Source organism: Pyrus communis, chromosome 10, assembly GCF_041283825.1.
Source record: "Pyrus communis isolate YQ-2024b chromosome 10, ASM4128382v1, whole genome shotgun sequence".
Classification (NCBI taxonomy): Eukaryota; Viridiplantae; Streptophyta; class Magnoliopsida; order Rosales; family Rosaceae; genus Pyrus; species Pyrus communis.
The window spans coordinates 27082707-27106500 of record NC_142574.1 but is presented as its reverse complement, the minus strand read 5'-3'; the positions used below and the strand labels follow the sequence as shown (position 1 = coordinate 27106500).

The following is a 23794-nucleotide window of genomic DNA, read 5'->3' as shown; positions in this document are numbered from 1 at the left end:
AAAGGTAGAAAATTGATTCGAAGGGATAAATTTTTTTCTTGTTTAATTCGTTAAATTGGGCAAACTGCTCGAGAAAATGCCTCAAAGCGGGATTGAGACTATTAGACTGATATTGGATTCTCATCTATTCATTGGCCCAAAGCCCAACATTACCAAATGGGCTCAGTCCCACACATTTTTCAGTGGTTCAGCCTCAAGATTTAATGGTAGTTCGAGGCTGAAGTCTTGAAAAGGTGACATAATCCTAAACTGCTTTAGAATTTAGAGCACCCATTCAAAGTTTGTAACTTTATCCGTTATAGTTGAGACTATCAGAGGAAGTGTGAGAGAGGATGGCATTGGCAGCCATAGCCACAGCTTCATCAAATCCCCTGCATTCTTCTTCTCTAGCTTTCACAATTTCCACAGGAAGAGGAGGAGGAGGCAGCTGCTGCACAAGGACAAGGAGGAGGAGGAGCCATTGCCTAAAGATTACTGGGTCCAATCCAGCTCACGACTCGGCTCTTTTCCAAGCAGCCCACCACACTGTATATCTGTATCTGAATTTGATTTGTTTATATAGTTATATTTTCTTTGTGAGGAGATTTCTGTTTGCTGAATAAATGCTCAAGAAATTGGACCTTCAGGCTTAATTGAATTTTGGTTGGTTTTCATCATAATTCTTTTTGCTGCATCTGGTTTTCTTAGCAACTTGGTGGAGGGCATGATGTTAGAAAAAAAAATTGCTTGGTGGAAAAGAACCATATAAGATGTAGGTTGAAGAAAGGGTGGCGTTTTCACATACAAGTCATTGATAATGTTACACTTCAAAGAAAAATAATTCGAACTAAATACTTTAGGGAAAACCCCAGTTGACTTTGTAACGAAAGAAGGGCACCAAAATCAATTAGAGCATAGCAAGTGAATAGACGAGGCTCTTGAAGTATTTTTGTATAAAAATTATAGTTGTCGGGGTTTTTGCTAATTTACTGGAAAGAGGGAGTCATTAGGTGAGTGAGCTTATGCTCTGTAGAGAAGAATGAAGCTTGCCTTCTTTCTTGCTTTGATAGTTTGTATGACTGTTATATGTAGGAAGGAACTAATGGAAGGAACATTCATATTTGAGTTTGTAGGTAGATACTTACATTAAAAGTGGTATGGTAATTGGATTGGGGTCTGGCCAAGCTTCTGGTATGGCCATACAGTATATAGGTCTGCAACTTGGTGCAGGTGCTTTGAAAGATATAGTCGGGATACCAACGTAAGTATGCGTTCTTTCGCCTGATTAAGAATTCATACTTCTCTTCCAGGTTCCTTCTAAAGTTCTTGAGATCATTAAAGTACGGATCATATAAGTTAATGAACTGAATCTTTCTCCTAAGCTCCATCAACGGCTGAAACTGAGAGAACTTGGAAAAAACTTTCGTTTTCTTTCGTTTTTAAGAATTCATAAAGGAATGTTGCTTTGGATTTATGCAGGTCCGTAGCATGCGCAAGCGAGGCAGCAAGGGCAGGAATTCCATTGGGTCACTACGAGTATTGTTCTCAAGTGTGCACAAATTCTAACATAAGAAATTTCCCTTCCATCTGTAACGATATTTCTAGAAACTTTCTTGACCAATGTGCAGTGCACTATTAATGTGCAATCGTTGTAAGATTCTCTGAAAACTCAACCTTAGTAAAATGTATCATTTTAACTTGCTCCTTTGTAGATTGACTTTGCATTTGATGATGCTGATGTATTAGAAGAAAGGACACTTATTGCTGTCATCGGACGATCTAGATTGCAGGCTGAGGAGTCCATAATCCAAGAGAAGGTGAGTCCTGATACCATTGTCTGTCCTGCATATATGGACTGTTAGAACTCAAGCAATCCAATGGAAAATCTCTCACCCAGTCTGCAATGTTGTCTTTTAAGTTTTCGGAACCATCCAATCTGTATGATGTGGTTTGTTAAAATCTTGTTTTGTAATATGAAATGCTTACTGGAAATTTTCCTTTTGTCATTTCCCCTGCAGGCGATACTAAACGCAGCAGATAAACTTGTGTTCATGACCACAGAAAAACAGTACAAAAGTGGCTCGGATGGTTCTATTCCAGTTTTGGTGAATCCTGTAAGCAACTCTATTCGTTTATCTGTATTAAATGAACCGCGAAGACCATGGTAAGAGAAAAATTGTCTGAACACTCGAACTTAATTTCAGCTCAACTGGTTGCAAGCTGCTGAAGAAATTGATGACCTTTTTTTAGGCGATGCCGAGGTATGGTCTCTCGTCATACCATTCTCTCATCTGTTTATGGCTAATGTTCATACATTATTATCTTGTTCATCAGAAGAAAGTAAGCATAAGTCACTAGTTTCTTTCATTAAACAAGAGTTTGCACCCTTTTTTTTCATTAAAAAATTGAAAATCGTTATGAGACGGAAGGAACTGTTAAATAAATAACTGATATTACTTAAACAGTTGTCTTTCCTAATGATACGTCGCTTCTTCACCTTCTGAAGGTATGGAGAAGACCATCAGCTGGACTGGCAGGTCCTAATGGGGGTGACTTCCCACTAGTCACCAACGAAGGCCATAATGTTCTTGATATCATATTTACGTCTCCAATCCTAAGCCTCGGTAGGTCTTACAGTACGATCTTTTCTTGTTTTAATACATGCTTCCACGCTTGTAGATAAGTTTGCATGTCTATGTGAACTTCAATTGCAGCTGAAGTATCGAACAGCCTTGATGAAGTTGATGGGGTCGTAGACCACGGAATCATTTCCAAGTTCCCGTTAAGTTTCTGATCCCCCCTGTAAACTGTTATCTAGATCAAGTATCAAAGATCTTATACCTACCTTCAAAAAAATCGTTCTCATGGCTTTCCGCGAGTTTCATTTCTGAGAATGTTGATTAGGCAACATGCACAACTAATACGTGTTCTCTTACTTGTGGAGAAGTACAGATGCACGGCAGTAATCGCTTCGGAAAATGGACTGTCTGTTGTTGATAATCTGCCTAAGAATGCCGTGAAGGAACCTTAACTGCAAGATCCTGCATCACAAACTTACACCGCGGTTCGGTATTGTTTCTACATATAAGCCTGCATCATATACAAAACACATCATTTTGTGTAATGTGGCGTGCATATCGCTTCGGACGCATATCACTTGTATCCATTCGACGTGTGTGCGCGTATATATATAGTGCTTCTGTATATATAATGCAGTGTAAGGGTGGAACTTGGGTTGGACCAACCTTACCAACCCGAATTTAAGACAACCCAATTGTTGATGAGTTGAACAAATGCAATCAGAGGAATCTCCTGCCTGATAAATCAATGTATGAATATTCACAGATGTAGTATATACTCATGTGACTAAATTTTTCCGCTTATATATATCAAGAAAGTTGAGGTTCTAACGTAAAATCAATTAGCAATATGAGAAGTAGTCCAATCTTTTATAAGCTCTTGTAAGGTTCCTTTTTTCACCAATGTGGACTCTTTTATTTTCACATCCTCAAAAGCCCTGTCACATGTGTCTAATTTTCAAGTCAAATCCGTGGACTACACGAATTGGACGATGTGGAGCACGCATGGCCATTAAGCTTCATATGTGGGCCAACCTACTTTGACACCCTAAAGCAAGTTGAGGTTCTATTCTAAAACCAATTGGCAATATGGTGAGTAGCCCAACTTCTTATAAGCCTTGCAAGGTTTTTCTTTTCACTGATTTAAGACTCTTTTATTTTCACATCCTCACAATAGTTGACATAAAAAAATCCACTTATATAATGGTAATCGTTAGCCACTTAGTATTACGGTCTAGTGATATTCCTCTTCATTTGTAAGTGAGAAGTATTAGATTCGATTCTTGTCAAAAATGAATTTGAACCACATTGTTACTAGCCCATTGTGAGGCTTATCCCATTCCCCACCCCCTTAAACCATCTCCAACTCTTGGGTAAAAACCTAAAATTTTAACCCCAGAAAATTTAGATTTTAATCCATAAACAGTTTTTTTGCTCCAACCCTTTGGGTTAAAATTTTAGCCCCAAATCATTAAAGAATGAATTTAAGCTAATTTTTTTTTAAAGTAACTTTTTTTAAAAGAAAAGATTATGTAGACTATCCTAATTTGATTTTATGAACATTTCAACCTAAAAATATTTAGATTCCGACAAATATTGAAAAATCACTAACCAACATCATGAAACTTGAAACACTATAAAAGAATATGAAACACATAAAAGATTTTATTTTTATAATTATTTTATCCATTGGATTTAAATTTGGACCATTAGATATTTTTTTTACCGTTGGATTTCATCAAATTAGATCTTAATAGTTAGATTTAATGAATTTATAAATATAAAACTAAAAAAATTATAATATGGTGGACCAACCCCACTAACCCAAGAGGAAATCCTAGGCTAAATTTGGCCTAGAAATGAGTTGAGTTTTAATTCATATTTGACCCAAGGGTTGGAGCAAGTTGTGATAAGTTTAGAATCTAAAATTTGACTTTTACTCCAAGGGTTGGAGTAAATTTTAATGTATATAATATCGTTTGTTTTAAAAAAAAAAATGTAAATTGTTCATTGTGAACACTTTTTTGATTGAAAGGTGTTTGTTTAATTATGCATTATTTAAAGGATTTCCATTGCAAATTTTTGCATGTTTTTCCCAGAAGTTCTTGAAAGATGCGAAATTGGATTTTCTAACAATCGAATCTTTACAATTGATATGTGTATTGATATGTGTTTTAATTTTTGGGATCACAAATTAACAAACAATTGATAATTACCCAACCGAGTTTTGCGTGCGCATAAAAAACTAAAGAGAATGATACTTATTTAGTTAAATCTCAACTATTCATTCGTAAAAAATATGTGCCGAGATAAATTTCCATTACCTAACCTATCTGTTTGTAGAATGGTTCCTTAAAACTATACAATGGGAACTAGTGAGTGAGCAAGGTTTGACAATGTCGCCCATCAACTTCTTCCCTTTGGGTCAACATCTGTAAGCTTCACACGGTGATGCAATTTCCAGGGCTTTGATAGTTCGTTCTCTTTCATTTTCTCTCATTTCGTTTTTGTCATTATGTAATCGAAATCAATTATTTTCTGGATGTGTCTTACAAGTTATTTTGACCAAAAGATAAAAATTAATAAAAAAAATCAACCAAATGGAGAAATGTTTCATACAATCAACGAATTGTAAAATACATAGATAATCCAATGTCAATGCTAAATTACCACAATATTTTAATTTATTAGCAAAATGATTTTTAGATTTATTGATTTTTGCAAGGAGGAAGGCACCTTGTTTTATGTCTCGTTTGATAAATAATTTTGGTCACATAATATATCATGTATAATTACCATAATATATAATTAATCACAATATGTGGTTTATATTGTTTTATGCGCAGAGGGCACGCCAAGGTTGACAACCGCACACTGCGGAGTGTGCAAGCACATTGCATAATGATGTCGAGTCTCCTCTGGTGCGCCCAAAGTCTTTCAAACCAGACAATCATTTGGCTTTCTTTTTATCAGTTTGGTTTTTTATGGAATTTTTTAAATTTATTTATTTTATTATACGATTCGGCTATAATGCTATAAGCGTTATAGCTGTTAGATTTGATTTTCACAACTATTATATTTTTTATTTTTAATCTTAATCATTCATTATATGCATCATTCAACACTACGTACCATTTCTTTTGTTATGAACTATACTGAATAGAGTTTGAACTAAAAAATTAGCTAAATTTAGTTGGTTGTGTGTGACATATATGATCATGCAATTAGATTATAACCAATTTCTGGTTTAAACTTAATAGATTTAGTCCACAATACAATATTTGTTCGATTGAAATATTGGTTTGAGTACATGTTACCAACACCAAATGAATTTTCTATCAATAAATTCTTTTTCAAGTTGTAATTTTTATTTGTTATCACTTCTTATACATATAAGAAACATTTTCTTTGCAAAATAATGTACGATAGATGTTTTCTCCGAATCTTGTTGGCTTAAAATCGTCTTTTTCTTACTTCTTACATATATAGTATTTCCTCAGTTATATTAAGCTCATAAATTTCTGCCAATTCGAACTCATGTTTACATTAATAAAATTCAACCAATGGATACGTAATCCGTATATAAACTCTAAAATCACATTAATCGTGGTTAACACTTAACAGTTATACATAAGGTCAACATTTATGTGAAACACAAAACAAGAGGAATTCTCACGATTTGCATGGCGAAAAACCGGGCTATATATGGCCTAGCTAGCTAGATAGGACTCAGGAGAAAAACAGTCATTTGTTCGCAGTGGGTATAAAGTGTATAAGTATTCCGTGCATATATTGCTCACCTAGCGAAAAATGTTTAGGTTAGAACATTGGAGGCAGTTTGTCTTCCTTCCTATTTGGATGCCCTTTTCATTTTCTTCTATTTGTAATGTCACGGTTAAGTCACGTTAATATTTTATATTCCTATTGCTCTTTGTTTTATTATTTCTATAAAAAAAATCAATATAAAATGTTGACGTGGTTTAACCGTGACTGCACACAAAATAGTAGGAGATAGGAAATACATCCAAATAGGAGGGCAGACAATCTACCTTCTAGAACATTAGCAAAAAAGATAAATAAAGTTTAAGATTGGGAACATGAATCTTCGTGGTTTGACGGAACAGCTACAGTATCTGAAAATATAATATCTGATTAATTACAATGTAAGCAATTCCTAATTAATATTATGTTAAAGGATAAAATTAAACAAACTGAAGCCTGATCTGGGGAAGGCGAATTAAGATTTGATAACATGTTACGAACAATGCCCGTTCCATAAAATAAGTAGTAGTTCTACTTTGACTTTAATTAGCTAAAATTAAATTAATTGCACATTCATTTGATATAATTAGAGAGTTACTGTAAAATTAACTGACAATATAGAGAGTAATTCAACTTATTTATAAGTTCATGCGAAGTCTTTCCTTCCAATAATGTGGAACTTATTCTGACGTGTGATAAATTTTCAAGCTTAACATATGGACAACACAAACGGAATAACGTGGAGCATGTGTTGCCATTAGGCTTTATATGCGAGACAACATACCATAATACCATGAAAAAAGTTAAAATTTCACCGTAATTAAACTAATTAACACTATAAACAGTAACCTAACTTATTTATAAGTTCATGCGAAGTCTTTCCTTCCAATAATGTGGAACTTATTCTGACGTGTGATAAATTTTCAAGCTTAACATATGGACAACACAAACGGAATAACGTGGAGCATGTGTTGCCATTAGGCTTTATATGCGAGACAACATACCATAATACCATGAAAAAAGTTAAAATTTCACCGTAATTAAACTAATTAACACTATAAACAGTAACCTAACTTATTTATATGTCCATACAAAATATCTCCCCCCATAACGTGGAATTCCTTCTCAATATAACATCTATTCTAGTAATATCGGCATCTACCTTATCACAATTGTACAATATATACAATTTATAAGTTTTCTCTTTAAATTGAAAATATAATTTCAAGCATAAATAAGGCTGGAAAAAAAAAAAGGGTTATCGAAAATGCTGTTTAATTTGTCAAACTTATAACTTAGTCAATCATACAAGTTCAGTTCACACACTAACATAGCAACACGCACTCAAGTTTGTGGTGTAAAATACTTCCAAAATGCATGTTTCCATGTCTAATGTATGTCGCCTAATGCTTTAATTTAATCAATTCAGAAATTAATTTCCCGACGACTATGATGTATATGTTTGGCATGTATAGATCAGAATTTAATTAGCTTTAATACCGAACCCTTCCGTTTGAATGAGATTTTTAGTTTTTTTTTTATAAACAACCAGTTGATATTTTTATTATCTATAACTATGCTACCTTCAGCCACTTAATATTACAGTCTAGTGATATTTCTCTTCACTTATAAATGAGTTTATGTTCAATTCTCAATAAAGATGAATTTGAACCACATTATTACTAGCATATTATTAAGCTAAATTCACCCCCTCGGTTTGTTAAAAGAAAAAGGAGAAAAAAGTATGTTACTTTCTTTCAATTCTTATGCGATGAAGGTGGAATCTGTAATAATGTTGATATTTCCTATTGTACCATAATTTCTTTATCTGTTTTGCAACAGGTGTTCACTTGTCCACACAAAAATAAGTGGCTCTCTTTTGGGATGCAAAATAAGATCTCTGTGTTGATATTTTTATTGCTTCCAATCTTGTATCATATTATCAACCAAGCATATTCCACTAAAGCGGCAGACTATCTTTTTGTTAATAATGTTAATTTGGGATGCAAATTGCAAAATAAGTTATTTTCCAATAGTTGAAGACCACCGTTCACCAAATTAAAATAAGGATAATCTCAATTATGCATTGTTTGATCAACTAGCAACAGATCACACGTGATTAATTTTTCAATTATTTACTACCTCAGTTCGGGGTTTGATGTTAAGATCCCTGTTTTAAGGGTGTTACCCTTAAATAAAGATTAAACCCTTGCATTTCTGCTCGTTAATCATGCGATTAGGGATTGATATGGCTTTGGAAAGTTTGTAACTTGACTTTAGGTAGGGAATCTGGTTCCTCTTTATGAGGATTCATTAATCATATCTGTTCATCGTATATCGTACGGTCAGAAATTATTTTAAATATTTTGATTTAAAATTGAATACAAACAATACTTGACAAAAATTAACCGCACGATGTACAATGAACGGATACGATTCACCGATTCTTAGAATCCTCTAGGATCCTCACCAAAAGGATCCTCTTCGGATCCTTTTGGTTAGGTAGGTAACTTCGCAAAGGGTTTTTTCCTTTTTCTCCCAACTTAGAAGTTTTCTTCTACTTTTCTTTTTCTCTAATTTTGGGATACAGTTTTCAGCCCATGTCAGCCCTAGCTCATATCAACCATCCTAAGGGATGGTTTGGTATTGCTGTGTTTTGAAAAAAATTGTTTCTGTTGTGCTATAAGAATAAGCTTGTTTTTGTTGCTTCATGTTTTTAGCTTTTTTTTTACCCAAAACTGTGAAAATAAGCTGTTTTTAAGTATTTACTAAACACATTTTTGAGCTCAACTTTTTTTTTATACCCATTTTTTATAAAAGCATCTCAACACCAAACCAGTACTAACATGGAGCAATGCTGAATATTATAGCACTTTTAATTTTGTGTGTTTAAATAATTTTACCATGCATGTGTCACTATATCGGGTATTGAAGATTGAATTTACCATTTTTATAAAAACATGTCTTCAAAAACTGTAATGACGATGAGGAGGGAAAGGGAATCATGCAAAACTCAATCTTCTCAGGGATTTGTGTGTTTGTCCAAATCCTTTTATTTGACAAGAGGAGGGAGAGGGAATCATGCAATATTGAGTCATACTTCTTGCTGATTTGATATATATAATGATAATTGGGAAAAATAATTAACACCAACTTTTCTTTGTTAGAAAAATAAAACCCTAAGTTCTTTTGTCCAAATATAAGAGAGTGTGCAATCCACGTACCTACTTTTACGTCACTTGCTCATTTCTACTTCCCACACATTCTTTGTTAATTTATGTCTTTTGATATTCTTCAATTCATTTGATCTGGCGACCAAAAATTAGGAGAAATGTGTAAAAGATAAAAAGCGGTATGTAGATAGCACCACCCTGTAACAAATAAGATTAGGTGTCATAAGTGACATTGACTCGTGTGATTCCAAAAAAGAGCCAATTTTTTTCTCTTATCCATAGAGAAAACAAACATCGCGATGTTTTCCCTCGTACAAAAATTTTTGTTGTTTTCCCTCGTACAAAAATTTTTGTTGTTTTTCTTTTAGAAAGAGGATGAATAAAAGTTAGACTTATAAATTTGTAATTTTGTAGTACTAATATATATAAATTTGGTGACTATAGTTTTAAGGATTAAGTACTTAAAATCCTCAAATATTTTAGTGTCATTCCAAATTAGTCTCAACCTTTCATCAAAAAAAAAAAAATTGTCTCAACCTTTTTAAACATTTCAAAAAAATACCCAACTTATTGACAATGTCACATCCGCTAAGCCCCATTTAATTTTTTTAAAAATAGGTTATGTTCAAAACCCACCAACTGAGAATATTATGGTCAACATTAATATTAGTTGCTTCAAAATCTAAATTTCAAATATAAACTATACAGTATGGAACCAAATGATTAAACGAGTATTGAATTGAATAAAAAAATGGATCCAAATTGAAATTACATCAGGCGGGCAATCTCCTAACAAAAGAATAGGGTTAAGAATTTAGATAGGGTTTCATGAAACTTGTTTCTCCTCATTTTCCGATTCTCAGCTCATAAACCTTCTAGTTCTTGTTTGTGGGCGATGAAGATGGTGATGGCCGCATCATAGCAGTCCATACCATTTCAGCAACCTTCATGACCTTCTTCTCGATGTTGGCAGTTTGAGTTGTAGGGTGGAGTTGGTGGTTTTGCGTTGGGTTTGGAGGTGAAAGCTTGATGGGGGTGGTGATGACTCTTTGTTGGTGGAAACTATGCTTCCTATGACATTCTATTGATTTTGGAGACAAATTTAGCCTAATTAATTTAACACATTTTTAACTGGAGCTTAATGGATGTGACCTTTTTAATAAATTGTGACTAATTTAGAATAATACTAAAAGGTTAGGGGTTTTAAGTAGTTAATCCTAATTTTAATCATGGGCCAAGTTTCATTTTGCAACTTGTGCTTAACAATTAAATTTACTTTCTATTTTTGTAAATCGGCTATTCAATGAATTGAAGATGAGCTTCTCCTCAATCTTGAGGAGCCAGGCTTTGCTCTTTATTTAATCAGCATGAGAGAGGAAATCAATTATGAAATCTCTTTTTCTCAAGATTTGCAAATAACGTACCTTCAAGGTTACAATTTCATAACAGGAACTGTTCAATCTCTTCATTTTCATCTGAAGATCATCTTTACAAAAAATCATTTGAATCAGCGATTATTTAGTTATCCAAATGTATCTAATAAATAAACGGTTCATCATGAATATATTATTTAGTATATACATCATTGATTTGTTTGATACATCTTGATAACTAAACGATTATTGATTCAAATGATTTTTTTTTTTTTGGTAGCGAAGATCTTCAAATGACTATTAAGATATTGTACGGCTCAAATTATGAAATTTCTATGTTGAAAATACATTATTTTGTAAGTGAGAGAATGAACTCATCGTCAAGATGAGAATGCAAGTATTATCCTAGTTAGGAAGTGAATATAGTTACAATATAATTTTTTTTAACTTTGATTAGTTTTAAATCTTTCCCCCTAAATAAGACTCTCATTTGGCAAAACCCTGAATTCGCCACTTTTAAAAGCTAGTGACCTTGGCAGTTGGCACCGTGTATTTGGAGAAAGTATAGTCTTTTTCTATGAAATGATGACCGGCGCGAGTGGCGACTTGGTGGTCGTCAGGCCTTGTCGCTTGATCTTTCTTCTTGCCATGTGGTCCTTTCTTGTTGGGTTTGGCCGTATGTAGAAAAATGTTAAGAAAATTCTCTCAAAATGAAATAAACTCTCTTTATGTTTGTGACATAATTTTCGTGTCAATATTATATAATATTATAAAACAAAAAATAAGATGACAAAAAATCTATAAAAAAATCTCCTTAGCATTTCCCAGTAAATATGATGATATGCTAAACTTTGAACTTTTCCCTACCAGACGACATAGAATACGTGTCCTATCATCCACCTAAATTCCTCTTTCCAAACTTATCCTTATTTCTCAGTAGATATGATGATATGCTAAACTTTGAACTTTTCCCTACCAGACAACATAGAATACGTGTCCTATCATCCACCTAAATTCCTCTTTCCAAACTTATCCTTATGATATTTATAATTTCTTAATGACGCCTATGAGGATCTAGTCCAAAACACAATGACCAACAATGTTTTAAAGCAAAATTAATAAAAATTGTTTGAAAATTTTGAGTTTTAATCAAAATGATAAAAAAATGTTGTAAGTGAATAGTACTAGGAATGACTTTTTAGAGTAAAAATGAGGTCTAGGTCTACCCCTTGGCCAAGACCCTCTAGGTCTTGCTTGCAGATTCTTCCTGGGTATCCGACGAACCCGAGCGAATTGCTAGGCTTGTGAGCAATTTTGACGATGTTACCGTTGGGATGCATTCACTTATTATCAACTTCCCAGGAACAACATTCTACAAGGCAACCAAACCAAAGCGGCCGATGCGCTGCGAATGGAGTTGAGGATTGTGATTCAGGAGAAGAAGGCTGCAATGGCCGCAGGAGGTCCCATGCATGATATATTGTCACACATGATTATGGCTAGTGACCCATCTGGCAAACACATGCCTGAGGCTGAGGTTGCAGATAAGATCTGGGTTTGCTCACAGCAGGATATAGTACTGTGGCTACTGCCATGACTTTCTTCATGAAATATGTTGGGGAGAGGCCAGACATCTATGCCAAGGTTCTAGCTGGTAAATACTAATCACTTCACCTTAATTTCTATATAATTTTTGTGATTAACAAATTGGATTTGGAGATTTGGGGTTTTTTTTTTTATGTTAAAATTGATTGTCTTGTGGAATTACAAAGCAAATGGACATTGCAAACTCCAAGAAGCCAGGATACTTTTTGGAATGGGAAGACATCAACAAAATGAAGTACTCATGGAATGTGTTGTATGAAGTGATGAGATTCACTCCACCACTTCAAGGGACATTCAGAGAGGCCTTGACTGATTTTAGCTATGCTGGTTACACCATCCCAAAGGGCTAGAAGGTGTGTCACACTTTTTTTGTTGCCCTGAAAACATGACAATACTTAGATCCTTACATGTAATTATTTACCGTACCTAAAAAAAACATAACTTGACGTACGTCCAAACACTTTTCTTTTTGTAGTTTTTATAAGTAGTCACTTTAGTATGTGTCAGCAACTAATTTGCAGCCAAGTAATGTCAAAAAATTATTCAGCTTAATTTGGTGACCTAATGACTTCTTTGATTGAAACAGTTATTATTTATATTATTTTGCAGGTATATTGGACTGTTAGCACAACAAACATGAATCTAGAGTACTTTCCCAATCCAGAAAAATTTGACCCATCAAGATATGATGACCTAAATGCATTCCCAGCTTTCACATTCGTTCCATTTGGAGGAGGGCCAAGAATGTGCCCAGGCAAAGAGTACGCTCGCCTAGCAATCCTCACTTTCGTTAACAACGTGGTCAAGAGGTTCAAATGGGAAGTGTTACTTCCTAAGGAGAAGATCACGGGTGATATGATGCCAACACCGGAGAAAGGACTTCCAGTTCGCCTTACCCGTCACTAGGCATCTCATATTGTTTTGAATTTTTTTTTTTCTCAGCTTGGAAAGACTTGGCTTTTTTTTTTTTTTTTTTTTTTACCTGCATGTAGTGAGAAATTGCAATACCATGCTATCCATTACCTGTTTTCTATTTGTATATTTGCAATTGAATTAGAAGAGATAATAAACATATATTTCGAGTCATTCAGTACTATGATTTGGTGGTATTCCTCTTCTTTTAGAAGCAAGATGTCTTTGGTTCGAATCTCGTGGATGACAAATTCGATACCAAATTAGGCTGTCCACTGTGTAACTTAGCCAAACTCTTCCTTCCCTTACGATAAAAATATCGATGTAGTCCCAAAAAAAAAAATTAAAAAAAATCATATATTTCGAGACGCATTGGTGTTAATTATATTTGGGAACCTGGGCGGGGCATCACTATCAGCACAGCCTGACCATCACTTTCAGCAGAAGTGGGATACGTAGTAAATAAAAACCAAAATCAATAACATTCTGCTATCTTCACACTAGACAAATGATCTGTTCTTTCAATTAAGAAAGTTGTCGACATAGGGTCTTGTCAAGTAATTAAAGTATATGCTCTAGCTTCAGCGTTCAAGTTTGAATTTTAATATATGTAATTTGAATAAATTTTTAGTATAAGGCATCAGCTGTATCAAATTAACAAAGTTATTTCCTGTTTCCTCGGTTAAATAGCAATCCATAAAATACCATTTACTTTTTTGTTAGATTGGTATTTCATTCATCATCTCAAACAGTACATAGGTGTTACTTTGGTACAATACTCCAGTGACCAAACAATGATCTGGAGGTGAATTTGCTCAAGCAAGATAACAACAATAAAATCCCTAAACGGCTACCACATGTGTCCATTTACTGAAATGGTTGTAGTGAGTCTAATCCGCTGTTGATTGTTGTAGATCATGGGATCCCTGCCTAACCATGCCCGTTCCATAAAATAAGTAGTAATTCTGCTTTGACTTTAATTAGCTAAAATTAAATTAATTGCACACACATTTGATATAATTAGAGGGTCACAATAAAATTAACTGACAATATAGAACATGGGATTAGACTCACTACAAGCATTTCAATAAATCTTAATTCGCCTAACTGCGTACTTTGAATTCTACTTCTTTTGTTTGGGTCGAAAACTTCTCAATTACTGGGGGACTGTTTTTCAGGAGGTGCATGTAACACCCAAAGATTCAATTTCGGTAGGCTAACTGTAGAAATTATAGAAAGATATATAAATATTGATGGAAATATTAGTATAAAAATATTAAAACTAGATATAAAAGATATAAATTATGTTTGGAAATGGTAATCTCTTAGAAAGATATTGCTTCTAATTTTGCCCGATATTGCACCAAATTATCAAAATATTATCAAAACAGTCAATCAATATTATCAAAATGTCTCTGAAATTTCTGAAAAAGATCTTAGAAAAATATAGCTTCACATCCTTTCGGGTATGGATAACCCAATTTTATGGATATTTCGATGATGTATGAGATATTTAATACCTTGGCAATTCAATATTAATATTTATAATTATATAATTGGGTTCACACATGCACCCTAGAGAAAAATTCCATACCCCATGTGTACTCTTTTAGTAGAAGGGAGTCGAAGAATTTCACACCTAAATCATGAGATGTGGATAAATGACAGTCAATTTCTCCACTGTTTAGTATAAACTGTATAAAGATAACATTGTATCTTTAAAGAGTCCTAAGTTTTCTGAGTAAAAGATTTTAGGTTCGAATATCTTGGGTGACAAATTCAAAACTAATTTATTTATTCACCCTTCAGTGCGAACATATCGTTGCATAAACTAAATAATAACCTAACTTTTTTCTTTTTTTGCTAAAACCCTAGGACCCTAAAGACTAATCGGAAAAAAAAAAAAAAAAAAAAAAAAAACCCCTAAAGACTATTGACTATTACAGTTTATGTGTTACACCTATGGGTGATTTTCAATCAGACCGGATTAGAAACAAGCATTCCAATGCCAATCCAAAAAAAATTCGGAATCAAATATTAATTCTAATTTTAGAATTTCGGATTATTGAAATTTTAGAATTGATTTTATCTTTGAATTTTCAGAACATAATTCGAATTTCCTATATTTTGCAAGACTTTGAAAATTTTCAAACATTTATATATATCCACCATTTTTGCTATATTTGTAGGCCATTACGTGTGTATATGACATAAAATCATATTAGACACAATAAATAGTGTGTATGATTATTCTTTTATTTTAATATAAGATAAATATAATTAAATATACAAAATACAAAATAAAGCATAAATTTTTTTATAGTACTAAGTTACGAGAAATTTCGAAATTTCAGATCTAATAGGTACATTTCAATTGCGGCCTAAATTTTTTGGAAATTTTCGAAAGAAATGTTCAAACTCAGAACAGAAATTTTCGATTCGGAATGGAATCTCCAATCAAAACGAGCTTCCAATCAGACATGAGATCTTGAAGAAAGATGAGGTTATAGAGAGTAGTCCAATTACGTGTAATTATATGCATGTGAAATTGATACTTAATGATCTTAAGGTAACCACTTTGATTAATAACGAAGATACAGATGAGTAGATGTGTAATCGAAAGTCCCTGAAGATCTTTTATAAACCCAATTATTGAAGATCTTTTATAAAACCAATTATGGAAGATCTTTTATAAAGCCAATTTAGTAATGCAGTAGTTAAGTAGACAATTCCAGCAAAAAGGTTTCAGCTGTGGCCGTAACATCTGCAAATTCCTTCCCCCCACTTTTTCAGCATTTCTTGATGCAATTATGCATTTTGGGTATGAAGATGTTTGGAACAGGAACCAGGAGTAGTTAGTTTACAATGAGAAAAAGAAAATTGAAGGACCACCTAGCAATAAATTTTGGGAGAGGCCTCTTTAGAAGGATCGGAGAACATGGTACCTATTGTTTTTTATTATTTATCCCCCATCCCCAAAGATTCTAATATTTGTCCCATTTTAAATTGGTGGTATTAACTAATCAGTTTATTAGGCAACAAAATTTGGCAATATATGTTTGGACTATTTTGGAGAAACACAAAACTTCAGGTGATTCAGGTGAAAAAGTGAATGCTCTTAGTCACTTAGTGACTTAGTTACCGGTTGATTCCATGCAAGTGGAATAAAAATGCTAGGCATCAATTGTTTGAGCAAGACATGTTTGCTTTAATAAAAAGTAAGTTACTAAGTACTACGGTCTAGTGATATTTTTCTTCATTTGTAAGTGAGAGGTTTTAGGTTCAATTCTCGTCAAAAGGAAAATTTGAACCACATTATTGTTAGCCTATTATGAGATTAAGCACACTCCCTTGTTTTTAATGTAGATAATATCGTTTGTTAAAAAATAAAATAAATATAAAAAAAAAATTCTATTAATTAATTGATTAAACATATTACACAAAGCAAACCAAACAGACTGCATGTATCAGAATATATATTGCATTTACAATAAACCAAGGGTTGGCATCTATACAGTCAATGGAGAAAGTACCTGTGCGTTTTTGTATGAATATATATATATATATATATATATACACAATTAATTTTATCGCGTGTTGAAGTTTGAATATTTTATGTCAAAGCAGGCCAGCCTTTCTGAATAATATTTTAAGCTTGTCACTTTTGGTGTGCTACGGGTAAATCAAAATGTTGACACGGTCGGATCTTGCCCTATAAAACCCTAACTTTCCAAGCCTCCTACACACCACTCCTCTTGCTAACTTCAATCAGTCTCAGATAAGAAATTTGAGCCTTGATCAGCACCAAATTCCAGCCATGGAGACCCTTTACCTTATATTTTCTGTGGGTGCTGCTTTCTTAGCCCTTACGATCTTTGCACTCAAAGGCAAATCAGATGGTGCAAAAAACCTTCCACCAGGGAGCATGGGGTGGCCTATTGTGGGTGAATCAATCGAGTTCTTGTTCGGGAAGCCGGAAAATTTTGTGTTCAAGAGGATGAGGAAGTACTCTCCTGACATCTTCAAGACCTATATTCTTGGAGAGAAAACTGCTGTGATCTGTGGTCCTAGCGGACACAAATTTCTGTTCTCCAATGAACAAAAGTACTTCACAGCTTTTCGACCACATTCGATGCAAAAGATGTTTCGATCATACAAGGCTGCCGCCCCCACTGCTTCTGCTGCTCCCGCTGTGGCACAACCTTCTCGCGATGAAGAAGCGAAAGTTATAAGATCTCCGGGGTTTTTGAAGCCGGAAGCATTGGTGAGGTACTTGGGGAAAATGGACTCTATCACTCAGGAACAGATGAAGGCCTATTGGGAAGGCAAAGATGAGGTCAAGGTCTACCCTTTGGCCAAGACACTCACTCTAAGTCTTGCCTGCAGATTCTTCTTGGGGATCGATGATTCCGAGCGAATTGCAAGGCTGGTGAGCAATTTTGATGATGTTACCGTTGGGATGCATTCACTTATTATCAACTTTCCGGGAACAACATTCTATAAGGCAACCAAAGCAGCCGATGCGCTACGAAAGGAGTTGAGGATTGTGATTCAGGAGAAGAAGGCTGCAATGGCCGCAGGAGGTCCCATGCATGATATATTGTCACATATGATCGTGGCTAGTGATCCATCCGGCAAACACATGCCCGAGGCCGAGGTTGCAGACAAGATCATGGGTTTATTGACTGCAGGATATAGCACTGTGGCCACTGCTATGACTTTCTTCATGAAATATGTTGGAGAGAGGCCAGACATTTATGCCAAGGTCCTAGCTGGTAATTACCAACCACTCCAACTTAACATTTCTACTTCGTTTCATTAATTTTGGTCCTACCTATTGAACTTGGGGAATATAGGTCACTTTTTTTTGGTGCTAAAATTTGATTCTTCTTGTTGAATTCAGAGCACAAGGAGATTGCTGATTCGAAGAAGCCAGGAGACTTTTTGGAGTGGGAAGACATCAACAAAATGAAGTACTCATGGAATGTGTTGTATGAAGTCATGAGATTCACACCGCCACTTCAGGGGACATTCAGAGAGGCCTTGACAGATTTTACCTACGCCGGTTACACCATCCCGAAGGGCTGGAAGGTATATTGGACTGTGAGTACAACAAACATGAACCCACAGTACTTCCCCAACCCCGAAAAGTTTGATCCATCAAGATATGAGGACCTAAATGCATTCCCGGCTTTCACACTGGTTCCATTTGGAGGAGGTCCAAGAATGTGCCCCGGGAAAGAGTACGCTCGCCTAGCGATACTCACTTTCGTTCACAATGTGGTGAAGAGGTTCGAATGGGAACTTGTGTTTCCCAAGGAGAAGATCACAGGTGATATGATGCCAACACCAGAGAAAGGGCTTCCAGTTCGCCTTCGACGTCACTAGACAAGCAATCAAACTGAGAATTGTGTTTTCTGCTTTCAAATATCATATTCCTTTTTTTTTCCCCTTAATGTAATGAGGAATCGCAATATCATGTCTTCATCAATAACCCCTTTTCAATTTTTTAAATTTCGTGTTGAATTAGTAGAGCCAATTTAAAAATTAGCACTCCTTCCAATTAATATATACTTAGTTGCCTAGGTTGGCAACCTAAATTAGCCCTCCATTTAGTCTAGCTTAGATAACCAATGTCGCTCGTAAAATAAAAGGCAAAAAACGACAGAATTGTTCAAACAAGCCATTTGATGTTAATCGCACATTAATTAATGGCTTCCTAGCAATTTCTACCCAAAATTGACATACCACAGTAGTTTGCCATGGTTGGCCTACCAAAGTTTAAATATTGACCACCTGCTACAAATTTTTTTCAAGTTTTCAGAAAAATAAAATAGTAAGAAAGCAAATATGGTAACATCACAGTGACAACAAATGTTATACCAGACAGAGAGTGAAAGAAAGCAAATATGTTTGGCACCACCGTCATGAAAACTAACAACTTCGTTATATAGTCGTAGGAGTCTCCGTCCAATCCAAATAGTTGCTCAACAAATATAACATCCAGGGAATCCTACTATTATTGCAATATATTCTTCTTTTATATGGTTTTGGTTTGTAATTTGATTAAATTTACACGAACAGATGTACTATGATTATGATGATCAGGATCTGCGCACCGCAAGCTTAACGGGATCACAAACGTCGCAGAGAGGCCAACCTCTTCTCAAGATCCTCAACGTCAGATGATTCAGCACTGCATACAGTTAAGACAGAGTGTTAGGATGAAAACGGACCAGAATGGTTTTGATCATATGAGCATATTATTCTTCAACTTACGACTCAAACTCAATCAATACTAGTTTATCATGGTAAGTTGGCAACAGTTTGTCGTAGAAATCTAATGATACCTTTGATGGTATGAGGTATGCATTAGTCATGAAGGAATCCCGTCCAATCCTAATAACTTGTGGAAACTGCAATAAGTTTTCTTCATGACTAATCCATCAATATCCTTTCCAGTTGCACATAATTTGAAAGTTGGGATTCATTTCTTACTTCAACATACATTGAATCTAATAAAATATCCGATCCAAACGTGATTTCAAAACAAAACCAAAACGATTGAAAATCAATAATTTCAAAACATGGGCTCTTGATCAATTTCGTCTGGCACCAAATCAGCTTTCAAAGCATCTACCCAAATATGAAAGGAAGTCAATAATTTCAAAACTTCGCCAAAATGACTACGAATACTTCAGAATGATTAACCCCCCTCAATGGTATTGGCAATCATTCTTCAAGTTACGACTCAAACTCAAGCAATGATAATTAATCATGGAAATTTGGCAGAAGACTGTCATAGAAATCTAATGATGCCTTTTGTTTATAAAAATCAACCTGTTGTGTCGACCTACTTTATGCTAGCATTTTACTACAACTATCTATCAAAATAAGGGAAAAATTAAATTGTAGATAACCTTTCATTATGATACAATACACTAACTCTATGAAAACCACATGAAAATGGTCGTGAATGTATAAGACATGCTTAAGCCCCCTCAATGGTACTGATGATGTGAGCAATCATCTTCTGAATTTAATTCAATCTCAAGCAATACTAGTTTATTAAGGCAAGTTAGCAACAGTTTAGTGTAAATATCTGATGATGCCTTTAACTTAAAAAAGTCAACCTGTTGGCAACAGTTTCGTGTAAAAATATGATGATGCCTTCTATGTAGAAAAGTAATGTCAACCTGTTTTGTCCACCTACTTTCTTAGGCACTTACGAATCATTTTCAGTGCTGGTGCTTTTCACTTAGAAAAATCAAACAATTCAGTCCAATGCTAAATACAAAATATAAACTTCTGAAATCCTGATCATACACAAATTACTGAGTTCTAAAGAAGGAAAAATCATTTGGTGTTTCTAATAGTCAGTAATGGACATACCTGTTAACAACATTTGCAGCGTTCTTTGGAGCTACATTTTCAGCAGCATTCCTTGAAGCTACATTTTCAGCAGCATTCCTTGAAGCTACATTTTCAGCATTCCTCGGAGCTACATTTACAGTAGTTCTCGATGCAATTCTGCCTTTTGGAGCTGAAGATAACTGTAAGGAATGAGAACAAGAATCAAAGAGCAGTAGTTGGTTTAAAACAAAAAAGAAAAACAATAATCAAGCAAACTCATGTGAGCCATCAATCTCAAAGCACAAACCTGGGATGCAATATCAACACCAATCTCATCGAGCACCTGAAAAATGAAATATTTGAGTTCTGGATTAATAAGATAATGCTGATATACCTGTACAAGAAAACAAAACTACTACAAGGACGCCGATACTACACCTGGTTAGTGAGCTCCTCTGTTTCCTCTTCAGCCTCATCTTTGTCCAAGGTTTCATCAATAGACTCTGACATCATTTCTATCTGCATAGACGACAATAGGATGTCATATTTTACACATATGTGCATTCTAGAACATAACAGTAGACCAATCAGGGAGGAAAGTAGGTTCACGTTGTGTGTTCATTTGATTAAAACCAACATTGAATTAACCAAGAAATTATTACCAGAAACCATTAGTATTACCGTCATATCCATTTGTGCTGCCTGCTTCTGGAATTCTCTGATCACTTTAACTTGTTTTGCAGGTTCCATTTGCTGAAAAGAGAAATAGATAATGACAACAATACTTAGTTAATTTCCAGAGCTGGACTAGATGATTCCAAATAAGAAAAATGTAATAACTAGTAAATCTGCAATAATTTTTAATCATCCGAAATTCTCTTGATATCTATACCTTGTTCATTGCCACCATTGCTTTAGTTGCACCCTTCATGCCTGTAGAAATAGAAGTGCTTGCGTATAATGCCTGCAAACATATTGCAAGGATACTGAGACTCAGAAAGTTGCTCGCCTCATAACATATATCATAATCTTTCAACTGAATTCAAAGCATAAAATGCTGACCTGTGTATGGGTAGCTACACCTCTTATTTGGGCACGACTTCCTTGCAAGTTAGTAATCTGTTGACGTAGCCTAACGAGTTGACGAGCAAGGATTTTGGTGGCAGCCTGGATAAAACTTATTGATAACTCAGTAAAAATGAATGATTAGGACCAACAACATGACTGACAGCGTTTTGCCAGCTTACTGCATAAGCTAACCTGCAGAACATTTCACCCATCTACATATAGTATGCGGTATGCAGTATCTATTCATGCAAGGGATCATTCCTCTCATAGTTTGTCAAATTCCACAAAGTAACATTGGAAAACAAGTCAGCTCAGTTTGGTAATGTATCAGTAATGGAGCAAATTTATGTAGGTTAGTTTTCTCCTAATACCTGAAGTAGCAATCACTTACACACTAAGAATTGCCACTTGCTAAAGCCCTCCTTTAATTTTTGATTTGTCATGTATTCTTTTATTCAGTTACAGTAGATATAATATAGTTTCGGATGGCTACTCTGGCATCAATCTACGTGCATCAAATTATCTTAAAAGTCAAATGGTTGAAATAAAAGAACTAAATTCAAAAAACGTGGTAAGGTAATACTAATCAACACATCCAAATCATATTGTGAAAAATATGTTGAGCTGCGTACTTATGATCTTCAAAGTTGCAAACCTATATGATGAGGCCGATCGCCCCTTAGAAGTGAAAACAGCTAATTCCCATATTAACTAGTACAAGGAAAGAGTAACTTAAACGGAAAAGTAAACTTGCCTCGTTACCAGTTTTAGCCGTTTTCTTGATCTCCGCCACCAATTTCCTCTCCTGAAATGTAGAAACAATGAGGACACTGAGGGAAGCATCAGAAAACATAATCAATCAGAAGGTTCAGGGTAACTGTAACATGTACCTCCAACTGAAGAGATGCGATCTCACGTTCAATTCCTGTAAGAGAAAAATGGGAGCACGGTAGAAAAACAAGTTAAACCACTAAATATTGTAGTTTCAATCTGTTGACTCCAACCAAAGAGTAATACATAATTTTAGCCGCAGTACACTGAAAAAGTTTAGAACTTTGTGATCGAAGAAATTGTAGATTCTGAGCATTTCCGACAAAAAAAGCAGCAAACCATGAAAAGAATGGAAATTAAAAGGAACAATTGATAGCATGTTTTTTCGTTTTTATACACAAATCCAAGGAAATGACAGGAAACTAAATTTGCAGAGATTCAACAGACAAAATAAAACAAGCATTTGATATCATCAGCAATTTTGAAGCAAATTCAAACAATATAAAGAGAAGAAAACACACCTCTTGTAGCAACACTCATTTCTCTTTTGCTTTCCCTGAGAGCCTCTGTTCAAATACACAATCAATTTAACAATGCATTCACAAATTTAACCAAACAGACAACCAGCAATAAATAAATCTGCAAAAACTAGAAAACCCCACAAAAACTGAGAATCAAAAATAAAAAGAACCCATTTCTTCTTCCACATTTCCTCACCCACCAAACACAGTGGCAATGCAAAAACCCTAATCAGTGAAAAGAACTAATGAAACCCCAGAGAGAGAGGAAACCTTTGGGGGAGGTCTTCTTCTTGAAGATGTTCATGGTGGACTGAGTGAGTGAGAACCCAGCAGAGTTGAGAACTTGGGAACTTTTGGGGAGTTGAGAAAGTTTGACAGGAAAGTCCAAACAAACCAAAACAATAGGGCAAAATCTTCTGAATCTGCTTTATAGGAGAGCGTGCGTTTTTTTCCCGGTTCTCACGCATGAACATCCAACGGCAACTTTTCCAACTAGCCGTTACTATTCGGCCCATTTCTTTCTGACTATATTGCCCTTCCACAATAAATAAGTTTGATGCCCATTTGAGCTGTCATTGGTAATTTCCAATTTGGTACAAGACATATTTTTATGTCTACAAAGCATATCCTCAAGATTTCTTTCATTTTTATTTACATTATTTTGTTTTATGAATATTTTCATTACTTGCCATCATGAT

General features: G+C 34.7%; 3 protein-coding genes and 1 pseudogene across 5 annotated transcripts; 3 read left to right on the top strand and 1 right to left on the bottom strand.

Annotated features, from left to right (window-relative positions):
- The first annotated feature begins 230 nt into the window (after window positions 1-230).
- LOC137728977 (NagB/RpiA/CoA transferase-like superfamily protein) lies at window positions 231-3396 on the top strand. The gene is made up of 9 exons (XM_068467794.2): window positions 231-527; window positions 1113-1240; window positions 1459-1528; window positions 1692-1796; window positions 1998-2093; window positions 2184-2240; window positions 2486-2603; window positions 2694-2760; window positions 2932-3396. Exons 1-9 carry the CDS (start codon window positions 333-335, stop codon window positions 3008-3010), a joined length of 915 nt encoding a protein of 304 aa, XP_068323895.2. The 5' UTR covers window positions 231-332; the 3' UTR covers window positions 3011-3396.
- An 8982-nt stretch (window positions 3397-12378) lies between these two features.
- LOC148693803 (beta-amyrin 28-monooxygenase CYP716A378-like) lies at window positions 12379-13557 on the top strand (annotated as a pseudogene). Its single transcript, XR_015952022.1, has 3 exons — window positions 12379-12520; window positions 12639-12824; window positions 13081-13557. The product of XR_015952022.1 is annotated as a beta-amyrin 28-monooxygenase CYP716A378-like (transcript).
- Window positions 13558-16916: 3359 nt separating this feature from the next.
- On the top strand, window positions 16917-18897 carry LOC137727778 (beta-amyrin 28-monooxygenase). The gene is made up of 2 exons (XM_068466593.2): window positions 16917-18158; window positions 18287-18897. Exons 1-2 carry the CDS (start codon window positions 17201-17203, stop codon window positions 18769-18771), a joined length of 1443 nt encoding a protein of 480 aa, XP_068322694.2. The 5' UTR covers window positions 16917-17200; the 3' UTR covers window positions 18772-18897.
- A 414-nt stretch (window positions 18898-19311) lies between these two features.
- LOC137727777 (vacuolar protein sorting-associated protein 2 homolog 2) lies at window positions 19312-23527 on the bottom strand. 2 transcript variants are annotated; one of them, XM_068466592.2, is made up of 11 exons: window positions 23367-23527; window positions 23097-23141; window positions 22695-22729; window positions 22559-22609; window positions 21799-21903; window positions 21629-21700; window positions 21418-21489; window positions 21175-21255; window positions 21044-21079; window positions 20776-20936; window positions 19312-19579 (listed from the first exon to the last, which is right to left on the bottom strand). In XM_068466592.2, the coding sequence occupies exons 1-11, from the start codon at window positions 23398-23400 to the stop codon at window positions 19519-19521; spliced, it is 753 nt and encodes a 250-aa protein (XP_068322693.2). In that variant the 5' UTR covers window positions 23401-23527; the 3' UTR covers window positions 19312-19518. The 2 variants fall into 2 exon arrangements, with proteins under 2 accessions (XP_068322693.2, XP_088534061.1); XM_088677935.1 differs by having other exon boundaries at window positions 23297-23392.
- Between the last annotated feature and the right edge of the window lie 267 nt (window positions 23528-23794).